The 21,707-nt window shown below is 46.8% G+C and overlaps 1 protein-coding gene across 5 annotated transcripts in view; it reads left to right on the forward strand.

Annotated features, from left to right (window-relative positions):
- AGK (acylglycerol kinase) overlaps positions 1–21,707 on the forward strand; it is a 518,819-nt gene that overhangs the window by 435,112 nt on the left and 62,000 nt on the right. For all 5 annotated transcript variants that reach the window (XM_033958385.1, XM_033958387.1, XM_033958383.1 and 2 more), the window contains one exon: positions 12,169–12,316. In XM_033958385.1, coding sequence (XP_033814276.1) covers positions 12,169–12,316 — 148 coding nt within the window. The remainder of the gene's footprint in view (positions 1–12,168; positions 12,317–21,707) is intronic.

Consider the following 21,707-nt stretch of genomic DNA (forward strand, 5'->3'; position numbering starts at 1 on the left):
ATAAAACACATTATTATATTTTCTTATAAAGCACATATTTTAACTGAACTCTCTGACATCCTCAGCCTTTCCATTCACAAAAATAGAAGGAAGAAAAGTTCCCATTTCCTGCTGTCTCATGTCCCCGGCCTATACAATATTTTTTTTCTGCAGACCCTTCAAAAGTCTGACCAAATCCTCGTTTCACTTGCATTATAAAGTACTGAGGATGCCATCTCTCCCCAATCCCAGGTCCTAAAGTCTAAGACAGTAGCGCAAACTAATGCTGCCAGATACAGGAAAAAAAATTTTGATTTGATTCAGCCCTATTGAATTGGTTTTTCAATTCGATTTTCCTGCCCAGTTGGGTGATTTTTTTCAAAACTCCTGGTGGGTTTTATAGCTTTTTCACCCCCTTTGGCTTCTCCTAACCACACTGGCGCTGTGGTGTAAATAAAATAAAGAAACAAAAAGGACTTTTCCTCTCTCTGTTAAATCCTAGCTCACGTTTGCAGTCCAACACCAGCTCTGGCAGGATACACATTTCAAATCTGACATATTATAATCACAAAACAGAAAATAAAATTAATTTTTCTACCTTTTGTTGTCTGGTTATATTTCAAATCTTGTTGGTCCAAAGCTCTGGTTTTCTTCTGATAACTTGCTTGCTAGGGTCTCCTTCTTTCTGCATGCTAACCATCCATCTGCCAACTCTGTCCTCCCTTTCCATTTCCCTTCCCTTCCCAGGAAGTCTGGTGTCTTTCCTTTTTTTCATCTCCCTCCACAGATCCACCTTTTCTTAAATACCCTTTCATCCGGCATCTCTCCCTCCTTCCCCACCACCCCAGAGTCCACCATCTCTCCCTTTCTTTTCCTAATTACCCTCCTATCCAGTATCTCTATCCCTCCTCCACACCATCCCTTGTGTCAAATTTCTCTCCCTTTCTGTTCCTTCCCTCCCTAAATCCCATGGTCCATCATCTCTCTCCCTCTCCTCTATTTTCAGACCCATTATTTCTTCCCCCCCCAAAGTTTGGCATATGCACGTCTCTTTGAACACCCCCTTCCCTCCGTGTACTTCTAAATCATGGTCCCCCCCAAAGGCCTGTCCCCCCTTAAAGGTCTGCCTGTCCCTCCTTGAAGGCCTGAACCCCCCTTGAAGGCCTGTCCCATCCCCTTGTAGGCCTGTCCCCCCCTTGAAGGCCTGCCTGCCTGTCCCCCCTTGAAGGTCTGCACCCCCCGAAGGCCTGCACCCCCCCGAAGGCCTGTCCCCCACTTGAAGGCCTGTCCCACCCCCTTGTAGCTTCTTCCCCCCCTTGAAGGCCTGCCTGCCTGCCTTTCCCCCCTTTGAAGGCCTGTCCCCCCTTGAAGGCCTGTCCCCCCTTGAAGGCCTGCACCCCCTTGAAGGCCTGCACCCTCCCCCGAAGGCCTGCACTCCCTTGAAGGTCTGCACCCCCCCGAAGGCCTGTCCCCCCCTTGAAGGCCTGTCCCATCCCCTTGTAGGCCTGTCCCATCCCCTTGTAGGCCTGTCCCCCCTTGAAGGCCTGCCTGCCTGCCTTTCCCCCCCTTGAAGGCCTGTCTCCCCCTTGAAGGCCTGCACCCCCCCTTGAAGGCCTGCACCCCCCCCCTTGAAGGCCTGCACTCCCTTGAAGGTCTGCGTCCCCCCTTGAAGGCCTGCCTGCCTTTCCCCCCCTTGAAGGCCTGTCTCCCCCTTGAAGGCCAGGCCTGTCTCCCCCTTGAAGGCCTGCACCCCCCCTTGAAGGCCTGCACCCCCCCCCCTTGAAGGTCTGCACCCCCCCTTGAAGGCCTGTCCCCCCTTTGAAGGCCTGTCCCACCCCCTTGTAGGCCTGTCCCCCCCCTTGAAAGCCTGCCTGCCTTTCTCCCCTTGAAGGCCTGTCCCCCCCCCCTTGAAGGCCTGCACCCCCTTGAAGGTCTGCACCCCCCCAAAGGCCTACACCCCCCCCCGAAGGCCTGCACCCCCCCTGAAGGCCTGCCTGCACCCCTTGATGGTCTGCACCCCCCCCGAAGGCCTGTCCCCCCTTGAAGGCCTGCCTGCCTGCCTGTCACCCCCTCCCCCTTGAAAGCCTGCCTGCCTGCCCACCCCACCCTGAAGGCCTGATGCCCCGACCCACCCCGAAGGACCGCTCGCCCCCCTGGCCTCCCCGCACCACCTATGAAGCAGCCGCAGCAGGATCGCGAAGTCAGCGTCAGCAATCCCTGCGCTGCTTCCTGCGCCACGGTCCCGCCCCTCCGTTGTGCTCTCCCCATTTTATTGTTTTAAATTCAATGTACCGTAGTTTTGTCCCCTTTGCAGGTATTTTTACATTTGACACAAATTTGGAGCTCTGCCTACTTTAGAATTCACTGACTTCGGTCTGTAGCTGACAGGCTAATCCCTTTTGGGACAGGCCAGTCTGCATAGTTTTTCTTGGAGCTCAAGGCCATCCCTGCAGTAGTCTTACCTTCTATTAAGTAAGGGTCATGCGCAGACTGTTAGGCATGCTTAGGGAGCTCAGCGATGTTCTGCAGTGTACTAGCTGCATTTTCACGCTCCCTCCCATCCTGGTGCGCATCTGGTAGTCCGCTGATGTGGAAGCATAGACAGTGGAGTCTGACTCAGCAGCCCAAAGATCAGCTATGTGAGAGCATTCCCAGCATTATGGCAGTGAATTCTTATACAGCTACTGAGTAAGAGCTGTGAGCAAGTGGATTCCAGTGTATCAGGTCACAGTGAGTACAAGAAGCTGACAGCTTGTGAGAGTCATCGGGGAAAGTTTGAACAGTGGGGTTTACTAAGTTTCTGCAAGTTCCCCTGTGCTCCCCCTCTTGAAAAATCCTAAAATCACTGTTTTTGGACTTTGGGAAGTGTAAGAAATAGCGTGTTTTTGGTGTGAACTTGGTGCCGGTGGCCATCTTGGATTTTTAGCATTCCTTTTTTTCTTCTTCTCCCTACTTCTTCAAAACTGTGATTTTTGCCTGGAAAACTGCTGGGATGGAGTCCTTGTGGTCTCCTCATGTGAATTCATGCCAGGATTGTGCAATTTTAGTGCTTGTAGAGTGTCTTTGTGCCATGGTGCAGCTGGGTGGGGTGCTATAGCGACCAGCTTAGCTTCCCCCCCCCCCTTCAGAAGCAGGTGATCAGATGCTCACCCAGCCCAGCGGGTGGCCTCCATTACTTTTGAGGCTGGTTCTTCGGTCAGCCTGGCTGCGGACTCTCTGCAGTCTAAGACACACAAATTTAAGACATCTAAGGGTGACTCCATGCCCCAGGAGCTGGATGCCTTCTCTAAAATCATGAGGTTTGGTACTAAGTTAATTTAAAAAAGTGTGTACTTCACCTAAGTGGTCTCCGTTCCCTCCCAGGGCATTTTTGGGTGGCATGGTGCCTTCGGACATGTCCTCGTCTCCGCCTGATCCGGTTGTTGATCTGCCTGCTCCTGATTTGGGGGATCCGGCTGCTGATCTTGGCCTCTCTGATTTCTTGTTTGACAGTGCAGCCCTTCCCAGATTGGAGGATCCGGGCTTGTGTGCTGGATCCACAGATCCTTTGGGGGCTCTGGATCATGGTGATGATCCTGTTGTCCTGCACTTAATCAAATTTGCGGCTTTGCCTGTTCTTACTACTACATCTTTGGAGGAATTGAGCTTAGCCTTTAAGCCAGCTCCATCCAGGCTTTGTAGTGGATGCTTGCATTCTGCGACCTTTCCCTGGCATCCGGATATGTGTTTTATGGTCTCTGAGCAGTTTGACTCTCCAGAAGGTACTTTGAAGAGTGCAAGAGCTATATCCTGCTTGCATCTCCTGGCGCAGGAGTGTCAGCAGCTTTTGGGGCAGCCCAAGGTGGATTCCTTGGTGGCACAAATGACTAAGCGCACCTCTCTTCCCAGTGCAGGAGGTGTTGTGTTGAAAGCTATGCAGAACCGCAGTGTGGCTTTGTTCCTTTTTGAAACAGCAATTTGGGCATCAGAGCTGCTTTGGGGATGTTTTTTGTTGCACACACCTGCCTCTCTCAGCTGCGCATGCTAGAGACTGATGTGGAGGAGCCTCCTCTTCAAATGCTGCTGGTGGGACACTTTATATAGCAGATGCCTTATATGACCTTTTGACAGTGCTGACAAAGATGTCAGCGTTCTCCCTTTTGGCCCGCTGAATGCTCTGGGTCAGGCAGTGGGCTGGCATTTCCACTTCCATTGTGATTTTAGCAAGGCTGTCTTTTAAGGGGCAGTTATTATTTGACCCAGACCCTCCAAGGGATCCGGGCATTCTAATTTTCGTGGCTCCAGACAGTATGCACATTCAATGTCGCAGAGATTTTCCCAGAGCTCCTGAGGTCGGTATGTGAGCTACAGGCATTCCCAACCTTCCACCACCCGTCCAGCACAACCTACCAGATAGATTCAATGATGCCAGGACACAGAATGCCCCTCTGAGGTTAGGAGGCTGGCTCTTGGAGTTTCTGCCTGCCTGGATGTGCATTACAGCAGACCAATGGGTCTTGGACATTATTCGATCAGGATACAAGCTAGAATTTGCCCAGCCTCTGTCAGATTGGTTCATGGTTTCTCCGTCCAGACGACCGGACAAGGTGCTCAGAGTTAGAGGTCTGCACGGAAATGGGGATCATGGGAATCCCACGGGGATCCCCCTAGGTCGACGGGACTCCCATGGGGACCCCTCCCAGGCCCCCTCCATGGCTCCCATGGGGACCCCTCCAAGGCTGACAGGACTCCCACGGGGATGGACCCAGAGTTCCTATCCCGAGGCCTACCTAATTTCCGGTCCGGTGCTGAGCTGAGCTCTCGAGTCCCGACGAATCAACAGCAACAGTCTCTGTCACATAGGCAGTGATCTCAGCACATAGGCAGTGATCTCAGCACTTAGGCACACAGACTCTGTGTGCCTACGTGCTGAGCTCCATGCCTACATGACAGACTGTTGCTGATTCGTAGGGAGGTGTCACATGCAGGCTAGAGCGGGCAGACAGAATCATCCTTCTCCCCTCCCCCCCCCCGGAACACTCATGCTTTACTTCCTCCTCAGTATCCGGGCACGCATGCAGCCGCTGTAGGAGATGGCGAAGGAGAGAATGCCCCAGAAAAGTTTGCTGAGATCAAGAATCCTTTTTTTTTTTGTTTTGTTAAAAAAAAGAAAATAAAATCACATGCTCTTTTCCTGTACACAAACTGAAATGCAACAAGGAGGAGGGGCCAAGGCTATGAAGATTCAGGGCTGCTGACTTTAGGAGGGATGGTGTGAATGAATGTAGGGAAGGGTTTTTGTTTCCTGCTGGAACTCTTGGAGGGAGGTTGCTGTAAGCGGAGCATCTCACTTCTGCTGCCCGCCTCATCTTCCAGCCTGCAATGATATCTCCTCTCAGCTCCTTTCTGGGGTGATATTTTTATTTTTATTTTTCCTATTTTGTAAATCAAAAGCCCTTATTGATAACAGGCCTAGGGAAGGATTTGAATAAGATTTTGTCATGTTCACGAAAGACGTCTTCTTCCTCACGTGTTTACAAGTATGCAGGAAATACATTTCAGAATTCAACAGTAAAAAAAAAAATCTACTGTACACAGTCTGAATATTGTACGACGAATGAGGTGATTAAATTTGCGGACAATACGAAGTTATTCAGAGTAGTGAAGACACGGGGATTGCAAAGATCTGCACCGTGACATAATCAGGCTCGAGGAATGGGCATCAACATGGCAGATGAGGTTCAACGTGGATAAGTGTAAAGTGATGCATGCAGGTAACAAAAATGTCATGCATAAATTCGGTGTCAGGTCAAAAGCACGCCGGGACAAAGGTGCGAGCAGTCAACTGAGCGCAGTGCGGAGGCGTGCACCGAAGAAAAAGACTGTTTTTAGGGGCTACGACGGGGTGTGTGGGGGGGAACCCCCCCACTTTACTTTATACAGATCGTGTTGTGGGGGCGTTGTTCAGGGTTTGGGGGGTTGTAACCCCCACTTTTTCCCTGTTTTTAGGGGAAAAGTTACGTTTTCACTAAAATGTGGGGGATTACAACCCCCAAACCCCACACAACGCCGCCGCAATCTGTATTAAGTAAAGTGGGGGGGGCTCCCCAACAAAACCCCCCATCGCAGCCCCTAAAAACAGTATTTTTCTTCGGCGCACGCCTCCATCTTGCGCTTAGTTGTCGGCGCGCGCCTTTGTCTTCCGCGTTACTGTCTATGAACCATAAATTCAGAATGTCTGGGGGATAGACCTCCCAAGAAAGAGACTTGGGAGTTCTGATCGACAAGTCGATGAAGCCATCCACGCAATGTGCGGCGGTGGCGAAAAGGGCGAACAGAATGCTAGGAATGATAAAGAAGGGGATCACGAACAGATCAGAGAAGATTATCATGCCGCTGTACCGGGCCATGGTGAGCCCTCACCTGGAGTACTGCGTCCAGCACTGGTCGCCGTACGTGAAGAAGGACACGGTACTTTTCGGTAGTGTGGCCTCCATAATTGCACACAGTATTCCAAATGAGGTTTCACCATGGTTCTGTATAATGGCATTATGACTTCAGGCTTCCGGCTGACGAAACTCCTGCGGATGCAACCTAACAACTGTCTTGCCTTGATCACGTGGAGAAGGCTTCATCTAAGGCAAGACAGTTGTTAGGTTGCATCTGCAGGAGTTTCGTCAGCCGGAAGCCTGAAGTCATAATGCCATGGTGAGACCTCATTTGGAATACTGTGTGCAATTCTGGAGGCCACACTACCAAAAAGATGTGCTGAGAGTAGAGTTGGTGCAACGGATGGCCACCAGGATAGTCTCGGGGCTCAAGGATCTATCGTACAAGGAAAGGCTGAAAAATTTGCGGCTGTACTCACTCGAGGAACGTAGGGAGAGAGGAGACATGATCGAGACGTTTAAGTATATTACCGGCCTTATCGAGATGTAAGAAGAGATTCTCTTTCTCAGAGGATCCTCAGCCACAAGAGTGCATCCACTCAAACTCAGGGGTGGGAAATTTCACGGCGACACCAGGAAATATTTCTTCACCGAGAGAGTGGCTGATCCTTGGAACGAGCTCCTGGTGCAGGTGATGGAGGCAAAGAGCATGCAAGAATTTAAGAGCAAATGGGATGCCCATGTGGGATCCCTTAGAGGGTTAAGCCAAGAGAACCTGTCACCAGGAGTGGGATCCCTAGGATAGTAGACTTGGGGTGGGTCAGTAGAATGGGCAGACCTGATGGGCTATGGCCCTTATCTGCCGTCATCTTCTATGTTTCTACTACTCAAAAGAGTTCAGAGAAGAGCGACTAAGATGGTTAAGGGGCTGGAGGAGTTGCCGTACAGTGAAAGATTAGAGAAACTGGGCCTTTTCTCCCTCGAACAGAGGAGATTGAGAGGGGACATGATCAAGGTACTGAAGGGAATAGACTTAGTAGATAAGGACAGGTTGTTCACCCTCTCCAAGATAGGGAGAACGAGGGCACTCTCTAAAATTGAAAGGGGATAGATTCCGTACAAACGTAAGGAAGTTCTTCTTCACCCAGAGAGTGGTAGAAAACTGGAACGTTCTTCCTGAGTCTGTCATAGGGGAAAACACCCTCCAGGGATTCAAGACAAAGACAAGTTCCTGCTGAACCGGAACGTGCTCAGTTAGTTCTAGTCTCAGGGCACTGATCTTTGATCAGAGGGCTGCCGTGTTTAGTAGACTTAGTTTTTTGTTAGCTTTGTCTGTTACCCCCAACTCTGTAATTTTATTTATTTGTACATCGCCTAGAATTTGGAATAGGCGATTAATCAAATTTGATAATAAACTTGAGCAGACTGGACGATGCACGATGGACCACTGGTCTGACCCAGCGGCGGCAATTCTTATGTTCTTAAGGTAAAATAATAAAATTGTGTGGAGGCAGGCAAGGAAACTGTGGTTGTTTTCCATGAGTAAACACATGGGTGGGTACATTGCTATCGATTTGGCATCTATACAGTGAGGAGAAACCTTTTCTGCCCTGGTTGTGGGAAGAGAAACTTTTTACTGTTCTTGAAGCATATATTGTTAACTGAAGGCTGGGCAATAAGGTGGCAGAGCTACTAAGGTACCAGAGTTGGGCAAGTTACTTGTAACAAATGAGTTCCTCTGGGAGTATAAAGGCATCCATGAGCCACTGAGGTGCTAGCATCTGTGACTCAGGGACACTACTGCTGCCTGCCAAGCTTGGCAAAAGGGACCCCCGGCCAATTGTAGAGGAAGTCCTCAGCTGAAAGCTTTGGGGGGGTCCTCATCAGCTGAGTATTTCTATTTTATATTTACATTAGAGGCTCTGGTAGAAACCCATTTACAATGTATTCTTCCCAATTAATATTTCCAAATTAATAAAGTGTATTTGCTTATTTGTAAATGGGTCTCTAACAGAGCCTTTAATTCAGTAGCATAATTAAATGAAATAACTGTTTATGAAGTTTATAGGGACGGGCGGGGATGGAGGGGATTCCTCACGGGGACGGGTAGGGATGGAGGGATTCCTCGCGGGGACAGGTGGGATTTTGGCGAGGATGGGTAGGATTTCTGTCCCCCCCACATCTGTCTACTCAGAGTCCAGGCTAATGTTCAGTGCTTGCTGGATATTCAAGTTATAGAGCTGGTGTCACACAACCTCTCGGGCTCAGGTAGATACTCTGTATACTTTAGCGTGCCAAAGAACGGCCCAATGATTGGAGGCTTATTCTGGATCTTCACCACATGAATGCGGCTCTCAAACTTTCTCACTTCCGAATGGAGAACATGCGGTCGGTCATTGCAGCAGTGGCTCCGGGGGACTTTCTGGCCTCTCTCCAGGTTTCCAGCTGCACAAAATGGAATACAAGTTCTGATTACAATAAAACCCAACACCCCCCTCCTCCCCCCGAAGTCCCCCCGTATTTTATTTTAGTTCTTCTGGCGGTCCTGCCCTTCCCTCCGGCTGACTCCCGAAATAGCTGCAGCAGAGAACTGACGGCAGCCATTCATGTTGCAGCATGCGAAAAGCTCATGCCTGCCTTTGGCGCCACTCTGACACTGCTGCAGCTAATTTGGGAGTCAGCTGGAGGGAAGGGCCAAACTTCCAGAGGTAAAGGGGGGGGGGTGTTGGGGTTGGATATTCGCTCCATAAGGCATATCTTTATTTCCACCTACTTTTTTGGGGGGAAAAGTCCGTCTTATGGAGCGAAAAATATGGTGTGGTATGCAGATTATGCCTGCTAGGAATGTCCCAAGAGCAGTGCACAAGTCAAGTTCAGGCTCCACGCAAATACCCCCTTTTAAAGCACAATGTCAGTCATTGAATGAATTTCCTTCTGTATCCTGTAGAGGGAGTGGGAGAGCAGAACTGCAGGATTCCATTGTCCCACGGAAGCCTAGAGTGATTAACAGGAAATCACTTTCTCCTGAGGGTTTGGGGCGGGGCTGCAGACTCCTTAATCTGAGAACCCAGTTCCTTGAGAGTCAGAAGCAGCAGGAACTTGGAGAGGACAGGTCACAGTGCTCAGGGCTGAGAGCTCTGAATGTCAGCCCAATTCCAGAGTCCATGGAGTTGATAGAGGCTGGTGAAGACCTGCCTCTTGGTTTGCTGGAAGAACCACAGGACATGGAGCTGGAAGTAAACCCTGAGACAAATGCTGAGTTGCCTTGTGAAATCCAACGTATGGAGGTATGTTGCATGAAAGCAAAGTGACTGCCTCTGTTGCTGTGAGTAATTAAAGTTTATTTTTCTAATTGCTTGCAAGTGCTGGATACTTCAAAGCCAGCTGAAGAGTAAAGAGGTTTTGTTTTGAACCGTGCAAGTACTTTGTTTTTTTGATATTTGTTTTTCCTTTTTTGGAAGTTTGTTGTTTTCCCTGGTGGGGGAAAGAGAACTGTTTTTCAGTCCCAGACAGTGGGGTTAGCCCCATGTTCATAGTGGTGGGATAGAGGGCCAATTTTATGGCAGATTAACACCACACGGAGCACACTGTCTGGCCAGCACTCTGCTGCTGATGAAGCCAGTGCGGGTGCACTAATTTTTGCTGAAGTAGTGCAGCCCTGAAGTTTATATTGTTTTTTTTGAAAGTTTTCCTTTCTTTTACTGTTCATACATTTTGAACTGTGAATTAATGTGGACTACTCTGTTGGGGAAATTTCCTGTTGAATGTTTTGAACTATTTTCATTTTGATACACCCACAGAGACTAGTGGCTTATTCAGCTTTGCTATATGAACATTTAGCCTATGTTAATAAGCAGAATCATCCTGACAAGCTTTCTGGTTATTTTTACTTTGAGAAATAAAGTTCAAGTTTATTTTGGAAAAGAAGTTACCTGGTGCGGTGGTGTCCTTAAACTAAACGCTTTATTATTTTTCCTTGTGCTGCCCGCAGCGGCTCACAAGAGGTTTTTCTTGTACCGGTGGCTCAAGACCCATTGCCCTGAGGCTGCCAGTTACAACGGTAAATATTTAACAAGCAAAGAGCTTGTTAGAATAGATCTTGCATTAAAAAACAAGATACCAGAATTGTATTACATGCCTTCGAACAATTGAAAAGGCTTAACTTTTACATAAGAATCTTATAAGGCTTTTGAGATGAGTGGCTTCTTATAAACAGGTCTATTTCCCATTACCACCTCAATATTGAGTTGTAATACAAGTGAACAGTCCGCTAACCACCTGTTCTCAGATGTATAGGGAGGTCTATAGAACTGCATTACCCCCACCCAAATCTAAAGCCAGCTCTAGGAAACCAAGTAGTAAAAGCACTAACCAACGCATATTAAATTAATCCACAATTACAAAATTAAAGTGTTATAAAGATTTCTACCACCAATGGCTGCCCAAGTAGATTGAATGATCTAGCTAAGTATCTGTCCCTATGGTAAGCAAAAGCACTGAGACGTATTTGTGTTGGACAGGCATAACCTTCTGACTTTTGCTGCAAGTAGCAAACAACTATCTATTGTGGCTAAGTGTAAGCACCAAAAACCTCTATCTCTATTAGTTTGGTTGATAAAACTTCATCAAATAGTAGAAAGTGAATGATTTTGTGCCATTCTACTAAATAAGTTGGAAAAATGGAAGAACACTTAGAAACCCCTTCCGGATGCTTTGGATGATTGTAGATCTGATATGTACTATATATATATATATATATATATATATAAAGTACTGTACAAGGACTTAAAAGGAAAGAACACAGTAATATACAAATGTACATCAGGGATGCTTGCCCAAATACACTTTACGATATATAACAGAAATAACTAATGTAAGTGCTCACTATGCAATTAGTGCAATATTTTGAAACATTATAAGACATAAGAAAAAATTATTTAAAAAACATATATATGTTAACCCACTTCACTCCCCTAGGCCCAATTATTTTTTGTTACAGGCTGCCTTTAAAAAATAAAAAAGAAGTAATTTTTACACATTTCATGTTGTTGTTGTTAGACCTTGCCTTTTGTGAAACTTATGGTTCATTATTTCCTTTTTGTTGAAGGCAGTAAAGTTATTTGTATCATGCTTGTCAATGGAGAAAATAGTTACCTGTAGCAGGTGTTCACTGAGGAACGTAATGCCCTCCCCTTCCCTCAAACCTGAATTCTGTTAGCTAGAGACTTGACTGATGAGATCTCTTGTGACAGCAGGTGAGAAGACATGCATATGCATGGTTCAGTGTTCTCAAGGGTTTTTGTTTAAAGTGTTCCTGGGCAGAGCTCCATTGGATGATGTCACCCATATGTGAGGATATGTATCTGCTGACCTCAGAGAACACCTGCTACAGGTAAGTAACTTTGTAGTGTTAGACAAGTTATATTGCATGTTTACCTGTCACAGAAGTATTGCTTACTAAAACTATTAGTCTGCTTTTGAGGAAACTACCAATGGTCTTATGGTTAAGAATATCACAGGTCAGAAGTGAGTTCATTAGTGTAGTTTTATGTAGTATTTCTATTAGAACAGCAAGGGTTGCTGAAGGTTGGAATTATATAGCTATATCAATGTAGGAGAAGTGTGTGGTGCAGCATTTTGCAGCAAAACTCAATCTGTCATGAGGAAGAAAGAATTGAGGAAGTACAACAGAGCTGTTGAAGTAGCTGGTACAACATCAACGAGCTGGGGATCACTTCTGAGAAGTCTTGAACTGACTTTCAGTTGCAACTTAAGTGTATGAAATAATTCCTGAATTTATGTTGATTAATCTTTCATGTAGGAATGGCCCCAGAAGCATCAAGCTTTGATGATGTACCTAGGTCCCACAGAGAGGCCTCCAGAGCAGCCAGTACAAAAACTTTTAAGGCCTCCTTTGTATATTCGTTTTTACAGAAGGCTTGTCAATTACTGGGCACAACCTAAAAAAGGTAAGAATCTTACAAAAGTTAACTGCTTTCACCTTGCTCATCCACACCTCTACAGTACTCTGCACTAGACAGGCGATAGTTGCTTCTGCTGTTTCATACAAATTCAGTTGATTGGTGGATTTAAATATGACAAAGATTTCAGAGGGATAATGTAACCATGTTTATCCCAGGACAAGCAGGCAGCATATTCTTGACTGATGGGTGACGGCACCGACGGAGCCCCGGTACGGACAATTTTAGAGTGATTGCACTCTAAGAACTTAGAAAGTTCTAGCTAGGCCGCACCGCGCGTGCGCGAGTGCCTTCCTGCCCGACGAAGGCGCGCGGTCCCCAGTTTCTTAGTTTCCGCGGAGCTAAGAAGACGCGTGTTTCTAACGGCTGTTGGATACTCTTTTTTTCGCCTTCCCGCTCGCGTATTTTTTCTCGTGAATTTCTTCACGTTTTATTATTTTCTTTTTTCTTGGAGTCTGATTCTAAAAAGTCAAAAGCATTCCTGGAGGCTTTGGACTTTGACCAACCTCCCAAAGAATTTTTAAAGTTACCCCTTCATGATATATTAAGGGAAACTTTTTACAAAAATTTGGAAACTCCTCTCACCATTCCAGGAGCTCCAAGAAAATTGGAATCACTTTATAAAGTTATTCTTATTCCAGGGTTTGACAAGCCTCAGCTTCTACATGAATCTTTGCTGGTGGAGTCAACCCTCAAAAAATCTGCAGGCTCTAGTGTGTATGCCTCTGTCCCTCCTGGCTTAGAGGGCAAGGCCATGGACAAATTTGGTAAACGACTTTACCAAAATGCTATGTTGGCCAACCATTCAGGTAACTATGCGTTCCACTTCTCCTTTCACCTGAAACATCTTATCCAGCAGATGGCCACTTTTCAAAAATATATTCCTGACCGCAAGCTTTCTGCTTTTCAACAATGCACTGCCAGTCTCTTGCAACTCAGGAAGTTTATGGTCCGTTCCATCTATGACACTTTTGAACTGACATCCCGAGCTACTGCTATGTCTGTAGCGATGAGACGATTGGCATGGCTTCGCGTCTCAGACCTTGATGTGAACCACCAGGACCGCCTTGCCAATGCTCCCTGCCTGGGTGATGAGCTGTTTGGTGAATCTCTAGATACCACCACTCAGAAGCTTTCTGCCCATGAGACAAGGTGGGATACTTTATTGAAAAACAAAAAGAAACCCCCTCCTCCTCGTCCTTTTCGGCAGCAGACGTCGTATCAGAGGCGTTTTTCTGCTCGGCTGATTCAGCCTCATCCTCTTCAGCCTCGAAGGCAACGGCAGCAGCAACAACAGGCTCGCCAACAACAGTCGCCTGCCATAAAGCCTGTTACTCAGCCTAAACCGACTCAGCCCTTTTGACTCGCTTCTCCGGGGCATTGCCAGTCTTCCTCCCTCATGTCCTCTTCCACAACCCATAGGAGGTCGACTAAACATTTTTCTGACTCGATGGGAAGTAATCACCACCGACCAGTGGGTGCTCTCTATCATAGCCCATGGCTACTCCCTCAATTTTCAGACTCCTCCGCCGTTAGGCCTGCCAAAAGAGTCTGCTTCCAACAAGTCTCAGTCCCTCCTTCTCGCTCAAGAGGTTCAATTCCTCCTTCTTCTCAATGCCATCGAAGAAGTTCCTCAAGATCAGCGAGGTCAGGGATTTTACTCCCTGTACTTTCTAGTTCCCAAAAAGACCGGAGACCTCAGACCAATCTTAGATCTCAGAGATCTCAACAAATGTTTGGTCAAGGAGAAGTTCAAAATGCTCTCTCTTGCCACCCTCTACCCTCTTCTCATTCAGGGTGACTGGCTATGCTCCCTCGATCTAAAAGAGGCTTACACACATATTCCCATCCATCTGACGTCCAGGCAATATCTACGCTTTCTCATCAATCAAACTCATTATCAGTACAAGGTGCTACCCTTCGGTCTGGCCTCCTCTCCCAAGGTATTCACCAAGTGTCTGATTGTGGTAGCGGCCTATCTCCGCACTCACAATTTTCAAGTCTTCCCTTATTTGGACGATTGGCTGATCAAGGCTCATTCTCCTCAGGCGGTTCTGCTTGCCACCAACCAGACCATTCACTTTCTTCAACTGTTGGGTTTCGAAATCAATCTACCCAAGTCGCACCTCATTCCGACCCAGCGACTTCAATTCATTGGAGCCATTCTGGACACTGTTCTGATGAGGGCGTTTCTTCCATCCAACCGCCTTCAGACCATCCTTCATCTCTGTCGGCAGGTGTTTCAACAGATTACCATCTCTGCCAATCACATGATGGTGCTATTGGGGCACATGGCGTCCACAGTACATGTCACCCCCTTCGCACGTCTCCACCTGCGTACTCCTCAATGGACCCTAGCAACCCGGTGGTCGCAAGCGATGGATCCTTGCTCACAACACAAATCTGTGACCTCGTCTCTTCGACAGTCGCTTCTTTGGTGGTTGACATCTTCAAATCTATCCAGAGGTCTGCTGTTCCATCTACCTCCTCATCATTTTGTGATCACCACAGACGCATCCCCTTATGCCTGTGGAGCTCACTTGAACGAATTCCAAACTCAAGGGTTTTGGACTGCCCAGGAAAAGAAACACCACATCAATTTCCTGGAACTCCGAGCGATGTTTTATGCCCTCAAGGCATTCCAACATCTTCTCTTTCCTCAAGTACTACTCATTTGCACAGACAATCAAGTTGCAATGTACTACATCAACAAACAGGGAGGGACGGGCTCTCGCCTGTTGTGTCAGGAAGCCCAACGGATTTGGTCTTGGGCGGCAGCTCGTCATTTATTCCTGAAAGCTGTCTACATTCAAGGGGAGCAGAATTCCTTAGCAGACAATCTCAGCAGAATTCTCCAACCTCACGAATGGACTCTTGACCCCTTGACTCTCCAATCCATTTTCGCTCAATGGGACACTCCTCAAGTGGACCTTTTTGCAGCTCCTCACAATCATCAGCTGCCCCTGTTTTGCTCCAGACTCTATTCTCCTCACCGTCTGGCACCCGATGCATTTCTCCTGGATTGGACCAATCTCTTCCTTTATGCATTTCCTCCTCTACCGCTCATGCTGCGGACATTGTTCACGCTCAGGAGGGAACAAGCCACCATGATTCTCATCGCTCCACGGTGGCCCAGGCAACATTGGTTCTCCCTTCTACTTCAACTCAGTTCCAGGGAACCCATACTTCTTCCACTGTTTCCTTCTCTGCTTACTCAGCATCAGCAGACCCTGCTGCATCCCAACTTACAGTCTCTGCACCTGACAGCTTGGTATCTCTCGGGCTGACTTCGGCTCGCTCACTCCTTTCTCAGCCTGTCCGTTCTATCATTGATGCTTCCAGGAAACCGGCCACGCTTCAGTGTTATCAGCAGAAGTGGTCTCGGTTTTCTTCCTGGTGTCTCTTACATCACCATAATCCCCTGTCTCTAGCAGTGGGACTGGTGTTGGATTATCTTCTTTCCTTGTCTGACTCTGGTCTCAATTCTACTTCTATCAGAGTTCATCTTAGTGCCATTGCTGCCTTTCATGAGCCAATTCATGGAAAACCCCTCTCGGCTCATCCTTTGGTTTCTAGGTTCATGAGGGGCCTTTTCAATGTGAAACCACCTCTCAAGCCCCCTCCTGTGGTCTGGGATCTCAATGTGGTTCTTTCCGCTTTAATGAAGCCTCCTTTTGAACCTTTGGCCATAGCACATTTCAAATTTTTTACTTGGAAAGTGGTCTTCCTTATAGCTCTCACTTCTGCCAGGAAGGTCAGTGAGTTGCATGCACTAGTGGCCGATCCACCTTTCACTGTTTTTCACCATGATAAGGTGGTTCTCCGTACACATCCAAAGTTTCTCCCTAAGGTTGTGTCTGACTTTCATCTTAATCAGTCCATAGTCCTACCTGTATTTTTTCCGAAGCCTCACTCTCATCCAGGTGAACAGGCTTTGCATACCTTGGACTGTAAATGTGCTTTGGCTTACTATCTTGAACGCACTAAACCTCACAGATCATCTCCTCAACTGTTTTTGTCCTTTGATCCTAACAAGTTGGGTCATCCTGTATCTAAACGCACTCTATCCAATTGGCTTGCTGCTTGCGTTTCATTCTGTTATGCTCAGTCGGGCCTGACACTGGAAGGTTCTGTCACGGGCCACAAAGTTAGAGCTATGGCAGCGTCTGTAGCTTTCCTCCGCTCCACTTCCATTGAGGAAATCTGCAAGGCTGCTACTTGGTCCTCAGTTCATACTTTTACATCTCACTATTGTCTGGATGCATTCTCCAGAAGGGATGGACACTTCGGCCAATCTGTTTTACAAAATTTATTTTCCTAATGGCCAACCTTCCCTCCATCCCGCTTTTTGTTAGCTTGGAGGTCACCCATCAGTCAAGAATATGCTGCCTGCTTGTCCTGGGATAAAGCACAGTTACTTACCATAACAGGTGTTATCCAGGGACAGCAGGCAGATATTCTTGCGTCCCTCCCACCTCCCCGGGTTGGCTTCTTAGCTGGCTTATATTAACTGGGGACCACGCGCCTTCGTCAGGCGGGAAGGCACTCGCGCACACGCGGTGCGGCCTAGCTAGAACTTTCTAAGTTCTTAGAGTGCAATCACTCTAAAATTGTCCATACCAGGGCTCCGTCGGTGCCGTCACCCATCAGTCAAGAATATCTGCCTGCTGTCCCTGGATAACACCTGTTACGATAAGTAACTGTGCTATTTGCATCGTTAGACTGTTCACCTGTACCTTGAATCTTATTTACTATTTATTCAAGACATGCTCATATTGTAATGTAATTAGACTTGATTAATGAAATGTATTGGATCTTTACAATAATCACTTATTAAACAGTTCTGTAATTTAAGATCATCAATGATTAGGAAAATATTCTTTAAATTGAAATTGATAAGTGTCATTCGGCTGTACCTCTCAGGTAGTTTGTTTAAGTCCATACTGCAAACTGTAGTTTTGTCTTGCTTTGATTATTGCAACCTTGTGTTTTTGGGAACACCAGCCTTGGCGTTATCTTCATTGCAGGTTGTACAAAACTCGGTTGTGCGGATGCTCTTTAGATTGAGTAAGCAGGAACATGTGTCAGAATACTACATTAAATTAGATTACCGGATATGATATTTAATCTAACATTTGTGTGTCGCACAAACCTAGACAGGCTCTAGGCGACTTGTAAGAGAAGAAGAGTAGCTGGGTCATGTGAGAGGGGCAGGGAAAGAGAAGGGGGGAGGGGAAGAAAAGCCTAGTCATATTAAGTAAGAGAGCATGTGCGATGTGCTCTCGTAGAGTTAGATTGTCAAAGAGTAGAGATTTCAGTTTCTTAAGGAAAAGAGTTTGGTTTGCTTTAAGTTCATTCCAAGTCTTGACTCCTAAGAAGGTGAACATGGATTGGAAGATTCTTCTGTACTTGAGATTTTTTGTCGAGGGGAGGTTTAACTGTATCCTGTTAAGGATTCTGCAAGAGGTGGACCATGCATTTGAGAAGAGATTGACAAGAGGGGCGGGAGAGTTACCACAGATTATGTGATGTATAATACATGTTGTTTTGAATTTTATTCGGGATACGATGGGTAACCAGTGAAGTTGTTTACGGTAGGTTGAGATAGAGACGTATTTTTTCAGGCCGAATATGAGTCTTATAGCAGTGTTTTGAAGCTGCTGGTTATGGTATACTTATGTGTACATAGGCTGGCACCAAGATATCTGGTTGATAGTATTCTGCCACATGTTCCCCCTCCAAAACTCCGTTCCATGGAACGTAGTAATTTGTTTGCCCACCTGTATTCCATGGAACGTAGTAATTTGTTTGCCCACTTGTATTTGCTGGTATCGAAGGCTGTTTTCTTGCAGAAGCCCGCAGGCATGGAATAAGATTCCTCTATATATTCAGGAGCAGGGAAATTTGCACAATTTAAAGAAATTACTGAAAAAGTATTTGTTTTGTAAGATGAAATATGGGAAATGAAGCTTTAATATAATTGAAAGCATAGGTCGCTGAAATGTTTGTTTGATTTGTTTATGTTGTATGTAATGTGATAATATTATGTAAGTGCTTTCTGGAACCCGCTTTGTATAAAGTGGGATATAAGCCAATAAATTATAAACTACAAGGATAAAATAGTGCATTTTGTTTTGCAATATAAATCACATCCACAGCACCCAGAGAAACATCTTATATTCTCATATGCATTGCTTCTTTACATCCATTACATCTAGAGGCCCAGATGTAGCTAAGTGGGTGGAAACTCATCTTCAGGCACGCTCTACATGCCACATAGCAGGAGTGGAAAACATACAGGCAGACTTTCTCAGCCGGCAGATTCTAGATCCAGGGGCATGGTCACTTTCCCAAAGAGCATGCAACTTCATTGTCCAGGGTTGGGGACGTATGACGATGGACATAATGGCTTTAGCCAAGAACGCAAAGGCAAATCGCATCTACAGCCAAAGAGATGAACCAGGAAGAGCGGGATTGGATACATTGGTTCTTCCCTGGCTGGAAGAGAGGCTTCCTTGTGTTTCCATCATGGTCCATGGTGGGCTGGGTCAACAGCAGAATTGCAAATCACTCGGGACTTGTGATCCTGGTAGCTCCAGATTGGCCTTTCCAGTCTTGGTATGCGGATCTGTGCATCTCTAACAAGGCAGATACATCAATATACCATCAGATGTGCAGGTTGTATTCTCATCCATCTTCCTTGTCAAGGGTAAGGACCAGTTCTTGTACAATCCCTCTTTAGTCTGGACCGATGGGTTATCTATCCTGGGAAGCCAAGAATTGTAGGATCTTTACTTAACAAAGAATTGCCCCTCTCACTTAGTATATCTCCTGGAGCATGCTCCCTGGAATCCAGTTTTGTAATCCTACGAGCCAAGTTGTAAGAGCTCATCTCTTCTGCTTGTGTTTACTTTCTTAAAATTTAGTGTATTAATTTAATCTTTTCGCGGGTTTTGCCTTTTGTGCTGTGGAAATACCCTACGGGGACATCCTTTCGGTGGGAGATCGCAGACTTTGGGGGAAAAAGTCTGCATCTGGGGGGTTATCTGCTGCTGCACTAAGCCCCCTGGACAGCCTGCATGTCAGATCGTGGCTCTGGGATTGGGAGCTAGCTCACCCCGGGTTCGTCCACTAAGGGGTGGAGCACAGGCTGCGCGGTTCCGGGGAGGCGCGATTGGGACCGGACTGTGTATCTTCCCTGAATAATCTGAGGGTCCTGGAAGTCACTGACTGGGGTGATAGGGCAGGTGAGGCAGTCAGAAGACGTGAAATCCAGTTTCTCAGCTTTCTGAGGTCACAGATCTCCATGCTTGCTGTTTGCAGCTTACCTGCCATTTCTTACCCTTCAGCACAGACACAGTGAGTAGCTGCCTGCTTGCCTGGCTTGGCGATTTTGGAGGTCCTAAAAGGGAGTTCTGGAGTGGTTTCCCCGCATGCCCTAACATCCTCCCCTAAAAATGAAAAATCGCTATTTTTCAGGGTTTTCTGGGACTGTTTTAGGGCAAAATCGGCACCCACGGCAGCCATCTTGGATTTTCTTCAAATTTTTTAAAAGTGCATTTTTTATACTTAGGAGCTTCATTTTTCACTCCAAACTTCTCAGATGTCCTCCTCAGTACTTGATGGCATGGATTTATGCCTCGTCTGTGGCAAATGGCTGTCTGATTCGCAGACGTGTTCCACGTGCGCAGTGGCCTGTGAGGAGGGTGAGGTGTGCGCGGATCCTGTGCCTTCCACCTCCAGAGAGGACTCTCTTGGGTTTACTGCTAGCAGCGCCGCAAAATCCGCGTCTTATGACCCTAAAAAGAATGCAGACGGCGTTCTGGTGAAACGCAAGTGCAGTTCCGGGGAAAAGTCTCATAAATCTTCTAAGCACTCTAGATCAGATGCACATAGAGCGGCTCTTGCCCTAAGGGATTTTTTTCCACTGGATTTTGTGAATATGATATAGTAGGCTTATTTGGTTAAAAAATCTATGCCTATGTCTTCCCCTAAGAATCCAGCCTAGCAGGTAGGCTCCTCTCCTCCACTGGATTCCAGCATGTCTCTGTGTTCTCTGACGGAGACCCAGGAAAATAGGTGGGCGATGCCTGCCATCATGTCCACATCCCTTTCCATCCCCCTGTTGCCTCAGGGCACCTCTACAGTGTCTGCTGATGTGGCTAACCTAGCTGATCTTCATGATCAAGATATCTGTGGGACCCGAGAGCTGGCGGAGGACCTGTCTGTCCGCAGACTGTTCAAGTCCAGCCGTCTTGAGGATATCATTTCGGAATCCCTGCAGGAATTAAACCTGCAGTTGGATGAACCGACCCATGCGGAATGTTCCCTGATGAGTGATCAAAGACCGCTCTCCATCTCTTTTCCTGATAATCCGGACCTTGTCCAGATCCTTTCAAAAGTCTGGGATAACCCAGAGGGTCCCCTGAAATGTGCTAGAACAATGGCACCAGAGTTTTCTAAATGTTTTGCTTCGCCGAAGGTAGATTCGGCCATGTCTCAGGTCACTAAGTGTACGTTCTCAACCCTCTGATGGAGGGGGTGGTCCTGAAGGATGTTCAGGACAGGCGGATGGATCTCATCCTTAAACACCTCTTTGATTTGGCGGTGGACAGAGTCAAAGCGACAGCAGCCATGTCCTTTGTTGCCCGAGCATGTCATTCCAAGCTTCGCCATGATCCTGATGAGGTAGTGATCTGGTGTCTTGATTTTCTGATTTCCAGAGTGGATTATCTGGCGGATGCATTATATGACATGATGAATGTCTTTGCCAAGCTAGGAGCTTATTCAGTGTCTGCCAGAATGCTGTGGATACAATAGTGGTCTGAGGATTCTTCCTCTAAGGCAGTGTCTCTCAAACTTTCTCGAGCCAGAGCACACTAAAGGTAGTGGCCACGGCTCGAGGCACCCGGAAGTGCGCGGATGTCATTGTGATGACATCATGCGCATGCATGACATCATCACATCGGCATCCACGCATGCGCAGAGGCCCTGAAATGCCAGTAGGGCGTGCCAGCAGGGAAGTCTAACAAATATCAACTGAGTACCCCAACCACAGACCTCCCAAGCTCCACCATAGACCCCCCCCAAGTTCTTCCTCAGATCCCGCCCCCTTTACTAATTGTAATGCAATTTTTCCCATTCATTTTTCATATACACACAATATACACAGCAGATATAAATTCTCAAAACTGACCCATTTCTATCACTATATTGAAAATAAAATCATTTTCCCTACCTTTGTTGTCTGGTGACTTTATTTTTGTGTGCTTTTAATTATGTTTCCAGAGCCTTCTTATCTATTGACTGTTTTTCTCTCCTTCACTTTCTGCCTTGCATCCATCTTTAATATATGAACTGACTTCACATTCAACACAAA

This window comes from Geotrypetes seraphini, chromosome 9, assembly GCF_902459505.1.
Source record: "Geotrypetes seraphini chromosome 9, aGeoSer1.1, whole genome shotgun sequence".
Lineage (NCBI taxonomy): Eukaryota > Metazoa > Chordata > Amphibia > Gymnophiona > Dermophiidae > Geotrypetes > Geotrypetes seraphini.